This window comes from Rhamphochromis longiceps, linkage group LG22 (genome assembly GCF_057381845.1).
Source record: "Rhamphochromis longiceps isolate RC_006_pf linkage group LG22, R_longiceps_female_GT1.1, whole genome shotgun sequence".
NCBI lineage: Eukaryota > Metazoa > Chordata > Actinopteri > Cichliformes > Cichlidae > Rhamphochromis > Rhamphochromis longiceps.
In genome coordinates this window covers 117,665-127,664 of record NC_140577.1, presented here as the reverse complement: position 1 = coordinate 127,664, position 10,000 = coordinate 117,665, and the positions used below count along the sequence as shown (strand labels likewise).

Below are 10,000 nucleotides of genomic sequence, written 5' to 3'. Positions count from 1 at the left end.
TTGGTAAATGGTAAATGGCCTGCATTTGTATAGCGCTTTTCTAGTCCATAGGACCCCAAAGCGCTTTACACTACATTCAGTCATTCACCCATTCACACACACATTCACACACTGGTGATGGCAGCTACATTGTAGCCACAGCTGCCCTGGGGCGCACTGACAGAGGCGAGGCTGCCGGACAAAGGCGCCACCGGGCCCTCTGACCACCACCAGTAGGCAAACATGGGGTTAGTATCTTGCCCATTTGTATATTTGACATGCAGCCAGGAGGCAGCCTGGGATCGAACCACCGACCTTCTGATTAGTGGCTGACCTGCTCTGCCACCTGAGCTACAGCCACCCCGGTAGTTACCAGTTACCAGTTAACTTCAGCTTTGAAACATTGTATCCGCTAACATTAGCTAACATGATTAATTCTAATATTTGTACAAACTTAGAATCACATGCAGCATTTAAAGTTATCAAAAGACAGCACGTCTCACCGGCGGTGGTTTAGCTACCACGCAGCAGCCCATCTTGTGCCAGAAGTCGCTCATGCCGAGGCTCGGTCTGTCCAACGGCCGGACGCTGCTCTCTGCTGCTGCCCTGCAGGCCAGAGGAGGAACTACAGCCTGAGGGTAATCTTGGGGCATTCAGGCCAAAAACTTGATTGACGACAAAGCTCAGGTGCCTAAAACCCCCAAAATGCCGGCACAGGGTGGAGTCGGGATGTCCCCGATTAATTCAACGGCTCTTTAGCAGCTGAAGAAAAAAAAAAAAAAAAAACGTGTTTATTCTACAAATCTGGTGAAGAAAAAAAAAAAAGGGTCAAATCCAAAGTGTGGAGAGTTCAAAGCTGCACGTTCATGCACGATCTGTGGAGAGAGAAACGTTGATCTAATTAAATGACTACTATCATCATCACAGCTTTAACAGCTGGAAGTTCACAGTTTCCACCTTCACTTTACACCTAGCAACAAATTTATATCCAGCCTGCTTTATTTTGAAAATCCTATATGGATAGATTAAGTTAATAGAAACACCTGGACCGTGCTGGCTGTCAGACACCATCTGATTTATTTGTAGTTTTTAAAAAAATCTAAAAGTTTCACAAATATTGTCAGTTTGATTAAAACACAGTAACTAATCATGCTGAAAATACCCAAGAGTTGCACTTCAGTTATTAATGCTTACATAAAGGCTCTCCGAGCTCTGCAGGTTCAAACATGAACGGCTGAAACTCTCAGCCAGCTTACAGCCTTCACATTTATTCTGCTGTGATTTCCTGTGAACTCTCACATGTCCTTACAGCAGCACCAATGCAGGGAAGCAACAGCAGATTTACACACAGCGATGAAATGACTGCGAGCCCAACATCTGAGACCCAAAAACCACAGAAAATTCCCCCAAACGTCCCCACATGGCAGGGAAACAGGAACGCAGTGAGACACCCAGCTACGTGGGAACCCTCAGAGACGTCAACAAGGCAAACACATCGAGCATGACTAAACACTGGGTGTGTCCAAACACACAGTTCTGCTGTGTGTGTGTGTTTCTGGGCGTTCTTCTCAAGCTGATCCTGAAACTTGACTCCAGCTGTTGATTAAATCACACAGTTCTGACCTTTGACCCCTCAGGTGGGACATTTAATAAGCGCTGCAGATCAGTGGAGACCGACGCTGAGGGAGCGCTCGTGCACTTTTATAATATATATTCTGACTTCTTACACACAGAACATGAAACAAATAAATGATTTCTACTTCATTTTTAGAGAATCTAGAAAAGTGTGGAAGCACTGTCAACACATCTATGCTGCAGCGAGCTCTGCGTGCTGGTTTTTAAGATTAATAAGACGTGTAAGCTCCTCCCACACCTTTCATGTGTGAGCTCATGAGCAGCACAGGCGTGAAACGGTGTTTTTACGTGGGCATGCGGCCCGATTCCACGCAGGACTGAATCGAGCGTCTGCTCTGGACTCGGTCCAGCACATTTCAGCAGACGATAAGGGAAGAATGTGGAGGCCAGGAACATGTAGCTTCACGCTCCACATCCACCCTGATCAGCAGCCAGGAATTCAGCCTGCGGCTCCGACTCCTGACGGAGGCCCAGAGAGGATGTCCTGCGCTCTGCTCTGTCAATCGAATCATCCTCTGTCACCTGACCTGCAGGATCAGAGCAATCACCTGAAGTTCAGCCTTCAGGTTGAACTCACTGTAATTCAGCTGTGACCCGATGACCTGACGCGCTACATTTCCCTGTTAGGAGCTGCACTCAGACCTCTAGTAGGGCTGCCACGATTATGTCGTCTATTAAAATCGTCGTCGACTAATTTACGTCGTTTGAAGCTTTGTAAGATCCCAAAAGCCGCAGGAATAAGTAGCAGGATTTAAGAGTGCAATAACGGACTGAAACAGAAGATGGCAGCACTGCATGTACAAGGATGCCAGCTGCTGTTAAACCCCGAAGAAAAAGAAGAAGCTGTGTCCAAATTCAGGGGCTGCATCCTTTGAAGGCCTCATCTGTAGGCCGATTAAGTTACAGCGACACGGCAAAGACTGTCCAAATTCGAAGACTGCCCCATACGTGGCCAAAAAAATGCGTCCTTCATTTCCCCAGATTTGAAGGATGGGTCAGGTGTATACTTCGTGGCCCAACCTATCCCAGAATTCATAGCGCCCAGTTTCCAACAATGGCGGCAGCTAGTTAGTCTTAATATTACTCTTATTATTCTTTCTGGGTCACAAAATAAACGTTTAACATATGTTCAGGCGAGAATGTAGCTGTGTAAACCTCAAATATCTGCTCAGTTTATCAAGACACCGCATATTTTCAAAAGCGCTCCGACGTTTTCGGAGACGTCTGTTACCCACTAGCTCGATAGCGAGCCGGGGGCTAGGCTCACTAGAGCCGTGAGAACAGCGGACTCCCGGCAAATCGTTTTCAAACCCACCGCCGTCTTTCACTACTCAGGTTAAACATGATATATGAGTCACTTAGATAACTTAAAATGTTATTGTTTGGCTTTTTTTTTGTGTTTTATTTGTTCCTGAGTAAATCGGTTTGGCTGAGATTAAAGTTATAGTTTTTACACAGCTGAATAAACATCAAGCAGACAGCTGATTATCAGAAGTGTGAGATGCTCCAGAATTTACTCCGGTGTCCTGTTATATTTTAGATAGCAAGGAGTTTATTAAACTTCACCGAAACAATTTGCAAATTTCATTAAAATGTAATAAACTATCATCTTGTCTTTATTTTTAGTTAGCACAGACCTTACACACTTAAAGCTGTAAGCTAATGATAGTTATATAAGAGCAGATGCTGCTGGTGCAATAAGCTGTACGTTTTACGTCCAATGGATGATGATCTGATTAGTCGACTAATCGCAAAAATAATCAGTGACTAGTCGACTATCAAAGTAATCGTTTGTGGCAGCCTTAACTCTGGATTGTTATGAGCTGGGAGAAAAACACAACTACAGCTGCTTTTTTTGTCACGTGTGACGTCTAAACACGTCGCTGAACCGAGGCGAACGTTTGGGTTTCTGTCAATGAATGATGTGAAGTCGACAGCTTCATCCTGGGAAGTCTTATTCTTGTGCCTAAATTCAGAAGTCAGGCCTTTTCCTGCAGGAGTGATGTGAGCGGCGGAAAATGTGTAAACTGTGCGTTTGTGTTTGCTAGCAGGAGATCTGTCACGCCAACGCGAGGAGGAGGAACAGACTCTTCCTCCCTCGTCTGGCTGCAGGTGGTACGGGCCGGTCTGATTATAGGAAGTGAAACGAGTCTGTTTAACGAGTGTGCGAGGAAGTTTAAGGTGGAAGTGAACCAGAGATTTCATCTTTATCTGACATCAGGACAGTTTCATCTGTGAAAACACCAGAAACTAACCCGCAGACATCATGTGATTACCATCGTCGTCACAGCTGACCACCTGATCTGACCACCTGATGTGACATCAGCTGAGCGTTCATGAGCCAGGAGGCCGAATCAGCTGAAACAACAACAACAACAACGGCCCGTTTGTCTGTGTGGGACGACGGCCTGCAGGTCACATGACTGCACTTTAGTCAGCTGACAGAGGAAGGCCTTTATTTAAACTCATCTGCTGAATGACCTCTGACCTTCATCAGCTTCTGCTTTTTCATCAGTAGAAGATTTTTTTAGACTTGTGTTTAGTTAATGTGACATTTTGACTGAACAATCTGCTGTAAACATCGTGCTGGACCTTTCTGCTTGAACTCCACAGAGAAGCTTCACAATCATCCCCCTGTTTCTGAACCTGCGTTTCAGCCTCTGAAACGAGCTCATTCAGCTCCTGTCTCTTTAAGATCTCCCTAGAGGCCCGTCTGATTGGCCATCTCCTGGAAGCTTGCTGAAGGGCAGCACCCAGAGCATGTGGCTGGAGCACATGCTCACTGTTTTCTGATAACGTACGATGACACAGAAAGGTGTGACATGCTGACATCACAACAGCGCTCAGCCTAACAGGGGTTATTTTCACACAGTAGACTCAGCATTGGACGCAAACCACAGCTAAACATACACGCTGGTCCTGAGCGAGTGTGGCTGACCCTGCCTGCAGTCTAACACTAACAGATGTTGGTCTTCTTTCTTTACCGTCATCCAGTCATTTCAGTCGTGCTTCTCCAACACGCTGACGACACACGACTCCATACTTCAGGTAAATTCTTAGATAACAGGCAGATTGAAGTGCTTTATTTTCTGCTTTCACTTCCTCCTTTCTAAACTGAGACACTGGCTTCCTGCTGATGCTTATCTCAGCTGATAAGAAGAAAAAACACGGTGCAGAGGAAGGTGACCGTTTACACCGCTACGACAAAAACAGGGAAATAAATCAACGAGTCTGTTTGGAAACTAAAGTGAAAGTGATTCAGCACCACAAACACACCTGTGACACACCTGTGTGATCACGACAACATCACTCACACGTTTCAGTCCATGAAGAGCATAAAGGTGTCTGTAAGGTCAGAAAGCGCGCACACACACACACTGACACCTTTATGAAGTAATTGAGGGATTTTAAAGACACCTCTGTGCTGAACTGGGACCCAACAGAGTACCTTCAGTACTGCAGTAATATGGTCACATGTCCATCTACTCCTAATGAGCTGCTGATGGTTTGGAGACTCCTGCAAACTGAGCATGGCAACAGTCTAACCTAGTTAATGTAAAAGGCCGACTTCTCAGTTTCAGAGAAGACTCTTATACAGAGAGCAGCTCTGGTATTGACTCTGCAATAGTCGGCCTCATCACTGATGGGGACGACATGGAGTACAGAGGACTGACCCAAGACTGGTGCCAGCAGAACTACCTCCAGATCAACACTAATAAAACCAAGGAGCTGGTGGTAGACTTCCACAGGCACAAACATCCTCCACTGCAACCACTGAACATCCAAGGTATGGACATTGAGGCTGTGGACAGCTACAGGTACCTTGGTGTTCATCTGAACAACAAACTGGACTGGACTGATAACTCAGACGCCCTCTACAGGAAAGGGCAGAGGAGGCTGTACCTGCTGTGGAGACTCAGGTCGTTTGGAGTGAAGGGCCCACTCCTGAAGACCTTCTATGACTCTGTGGTGGCCTCAGCCATCTTTTATGGTGTGGTCTGCTGGGGCAGCAGCATCTCTGCTGGGGACAGGAAGAGACTGAACAGGCTGATCCACAGGATGCCCTCTGGACCCAGTGGAGGTGGTGAGTGACAGGAGAATGGTGGCTAAGCTGTCACCCCTGTTGGACAACATCTCCCACCCCATGCAGCAGACTGTGACAGCACTGAGCAGCTCCTTCAGTGGGAGACTGCGGCACCCACGGTGTGGGATGGAGAGATTTCACAGGTCTTTCCTCCCCACTGCTGTCAGACTCCACAATAAAGACTCCAACAATCAAACATATCCACACATGTGCAATAACACTAAGTGCAATACTCTTTTCTGGCATCGTTGTATTTTTACTCAGTTATATATAGCATTTGTATTCTATTGTTATCCTATTGTATATTTTATTCTATTTTATTCTACTGTATATAGTATCTTATTCTGTACAGATGTGTACTGTATTTATTCTTATTATATTCTAATTTTTGCTTCATAACTTTTGCACTGTTCACTTCCTGCTGTGACAAAACAAATTTCCCACGTGTGGGACTAATAAAGGTGATCTTATCTTCATCATCTGTATCGACGGCTGAGCTCAGCGATGATGCTGAGCGTCCTGACTCGTGCGCTGGAGTTCAGACAAACTGTTCAATTCTAATCCCACAGGTCACGTGAACAGATGCTCGCTCAGAGGAAAATGATGAGAGTAAGTGTGTATCATCGACATACGAACGGTGGGATGTATCATGATTCTTTCTGACAGTACTAATGCGAGCGTGTAAAGCTTTCACAGTAATGGGCCAGGACAAACCTGAGAAACCACAGAACTTTTTGTTAGTGCACATCTATGACTACTGCATGAAACATGAACACTTTGTCCCTATGATAAGAGCCAATCAGTCCTTATTACGAGGAGCTCAAAGGTTCATTCATCTGTTTGTAAAAACAGTTTTCAACTGTTTCACTGAGAAAAGAAGGATCACAGAGTCCGAATGGATCCAGGTGAATCCAGCACGTTTCAGACAAACAGACTAATAATAAAGCGTCTGCACTGATTTCATCACATAACCATGTTTTAATGAAACGCTGCTCGTTACTCCACATTCACGCTGACGACGTGTTGTTATGTAGATGATGAGATCTTCACAGTGACGAACTTTATTCTGAAATTGTTCCACAGTTTGTGTCACGTTAATCAATGAACCTGATTGGCTGGAGTTCTACTTTTCCAGCTTTTTGGTTTCCTGTCTCAAATTTTTGAGATCATCAAATTCAACACGAGCTCCTTTGCCTCTTGAAATAGTAAAAAGCAAAATCAAACCTTACACATTAAACATGAGTTTTCTGAGTTCTACTGTGAAGAAAACATATTTACGCAGCCAGCTCTGGTGGGGTTGTCTTACTTTGGACAAATAACACGTGTAAAAGTATGGATTACATCCACAATAATACTTTCACTCAAACCAAGAGAACAGCATTAATGGATCAGAATGTTGAGGTGCAGCGGCATGAAAGCCAGCATCCACCTGAGGAGGAACATGAACGTGTGTGAATTTTACATCGATTCTTCTTAGACAGCACGTGTGCTCGAGTGAAGGCGGCAACATGTTGTTTCAACAATACAACTCTGTGGCTGCTTTCACACCGTTCATACCACGGCGAGCGGCTTCAGGTCTGAATCACAGCAACACCGCTCGACCGACGTCTTCGTCTTCAACCTTCACACCGGCGCATTCGTTGTCGACCTTCACACCAGCGTCTTCGTCGTCCGGAGAGCAAAGCGTGAGCCACTCTGCCGTGTCTACTTTAAATCATTCAATGAAAAATAAAAGTGTCCAGATTCACATCCCTCAGCCACGTCTGTGGTGAGCCGTCGCTTCACATCAAACCAGATGTTTCTTACAGATGTTCATCCTACCGAGGTTTCAGCAGCTACAAAGAGTCGGTCATTAGAAGCTAAAGTTGGGTTGATTTGAAATCTCAGACATCAAACATGCTCTGTGTGCGATTATCGAGTGAAAGTGATAAATGATGCTAATCGCGAGCCTGACAAGGCTGCATTCCTCTCCCTGTAAGCAGCTGATGCTTATCAGCCAGTTCCACCTTTAATGTGACGAAGAGTTCAAAGACATTTTAAAGGAGGCACAACAAGAAGAACTAGTAAAAAACACTCGGTCTCGTATCGACCGACCGTCAGTTACACAACCTCTGAGCAGGATGTCGGTGTCCCAACACGTCCAGAGGAACAAGTCAGGTCAGCGTGCAGTCACGGTAATGTCAGAGGAGTGTTACGGGAACGTCACGTTAACCTCTTCAGCCCCGAGTGTAAAACACAAACAGCTCCAGATTTGATCACTGCAGATTCCTGAGCCTACAAACCAACTGTGACGACCAGGATAGCGCTCTGAGCCGTTCACCCATTCCTGTCCTCGCAAACAGAGACGGTCAGAGGTCAGAGTCCAGCCACCACACACTGCCCCGCGCCTCTGAATCACTTCCTGTTCCTCTGCAGGAAATACCCTACACTTACTGAGCCAGTTTTAAACAGACCTTCAGGCATACAAAGTGTTCACACGTCAGCACGATTCAGTCCCCAAACATCTGCAGGAGAACGACCTCAGCGCTGGGAGCTGCCGTCACCAAGGTGACGGCTGACGATGCATCCTTGCCGCTCGATCCGACCCGTCTGCATTCAACGGGCCGACAGGTGACAGGTCCAGAATCAGCCTCGGGATCAGGGTTAACCCCAGAACCATCACAGCCTGTTTGGACTCAGAAATGATGCTTTATCTGAGCTGTGTGACACTCAGAAACGTCCCGATGCACATGAAGGCAGCGGCAGGAGGACAGAGCCAGACCACAAACTCCATCATGGAGATGGTGGAGGGGAGCTGTATTTTTGGATCAAAGTTTCCGTCCCCTGAACCCTGTGACCTCTGACCTTTAACCTCCACACTCAGCTCCCATAGATCTGCATTTTGTGCAGCTGTCTATATTTGAGAAATGTGTGAAGCATGTCAGTGCTGCGGAAAGCAAAATTAATCTGAAACCTGCAGATTTGACCCTTTGCACCAAAGTCCAGTCAGAAATCAGCCAATTTCACGCCTGCTGTCCAAAACATGCACGTCGTATTGATTCACGTTCCTCCATAAAAACTGAACTCAGTCTTTAGGTCGTCCTGTTATTCCTGTCCTTCACACTTCTTCATCAACTTCCTTGTTCCTCACATAAAACTCCACTTAAAACCTTTTGTTTTCTCCAGTCTGAAACGTGCACTTTTTCCTTTCTTCAGACCAAACTCCACTCAGAAACAACCGGATCATACACGCCAATGTTCCGTTTGCTGAAAGCATTCACGGGGGAAAATAAGTGAAAGAAAGAGAAGGTCAGAGTGAAGTTTGGACTACAGAAGGAAAACTTATGAGTCTGCGCTCACACACCGACACAGAGTCCCTGTACAAACCTGCAGATCTGACTTATTCTCATCCTTCTCTTCATGAAGCTAGGCACTCTCCCTGCTTCCAGCCATTATGTTAAGCTAAGGTAAGAACTTACACTTAATATGTCAGGTCAGAAAAAGAGCGAAGACAGACCTCCCAAACCTGAACTTTGACCCTGAACACAGTCAAACATGAAGGTCAAAGAAATGAGCAAAGGTCAGCCAGTCCTGCGTGTCAAACACGAGTGTGCAGACCTAGAAGCCTTCAGCTCACATTCAGCTCTGTTAATCATTCACAGACGAACCTTTGTTCACATCGACCCGGTAACTCCAGCTGAACGTCTCCCGTTTTAACCAGCGTTAGACTGAGCCAGGCCTGACCCTGCTTCAGTCTGATGAGAAGAAAGAGGAGCAAAGAGGAGTAAAAAGGAGGCCCAGACTCACCGCAGAGCAGCAACAGCAGAGGCTGGAATAAAAGCGCCGCAGCTCTCAGGAGCTCTCAGTCTGAGGTGTGGCTCCAACCAGGAAATCCATCCTCTGCTCCTCCAAAGCCCCCAGCTCCGAGCGTCTCCTCCCCCCGCGTTCAAGCTCAGGGCCACAGCGCCTCCTGCTGGAGGACTGCGGTCAGGGCACCGTGAACTTCCCTGCAACAGACTCCGGTGTTTCAAGTTTTTATTGTCATGTACAGATAAACAGTGCAGCCACATTTACCCATAATGCAATTCTTTGGCTCGTGCTCCTCAGCTTTACATGAGCATATAGAGAGTGTGCAGCTACGCTGAGAAGAAAATAGCAGGAATTAGCAGCGGTAGTAATGATAGCAACAATGAAAAGGAGAAAAGGAGAGGAGACTATTAAATATTAGAGAACTGAAGACGAGTTGGCACTCACACGTTTGTGCACGAGTATTTACAGGTTGTAAAAGCGTGTGTGTGTGTGTGTGTGTGTGTGTGTGTGTGT

The 10,000-nt window shown here is 46.2% G+C and overlaps 1 protein-coding gene across 3 annotated transcripts in view; it reads right to left on the bottom strand.

Moving 5' to 3' along the window:
• Positions 1–9,574, bottom strand: part of cdc42se1 (CDC42 small effector 1) — an 18,180-nt gene extending 8,606 nt beyond the window's left edge. The window contains exons 1-2 of one of the 3 annotated variants that reach the window (XM_085395548.1): positions 9,485–9,574; positions 483–854 (exon numbers count right to left, since the gene is read on the bottom strand). In XM_085395548.1, coding sequence (XP_085251674.1) covers positions 483–632 — 150 coding nt within the window. In that variant the 5' untranslated portion in view covers positions 633–854; positions 9,485–9,574. The other 2 variants (XM_085395549.1, XM_085395550.1) reach the window with 2 other exon arrangements.
• Positions 9,575–10,000: the final 426 nt, after the last annotated feature.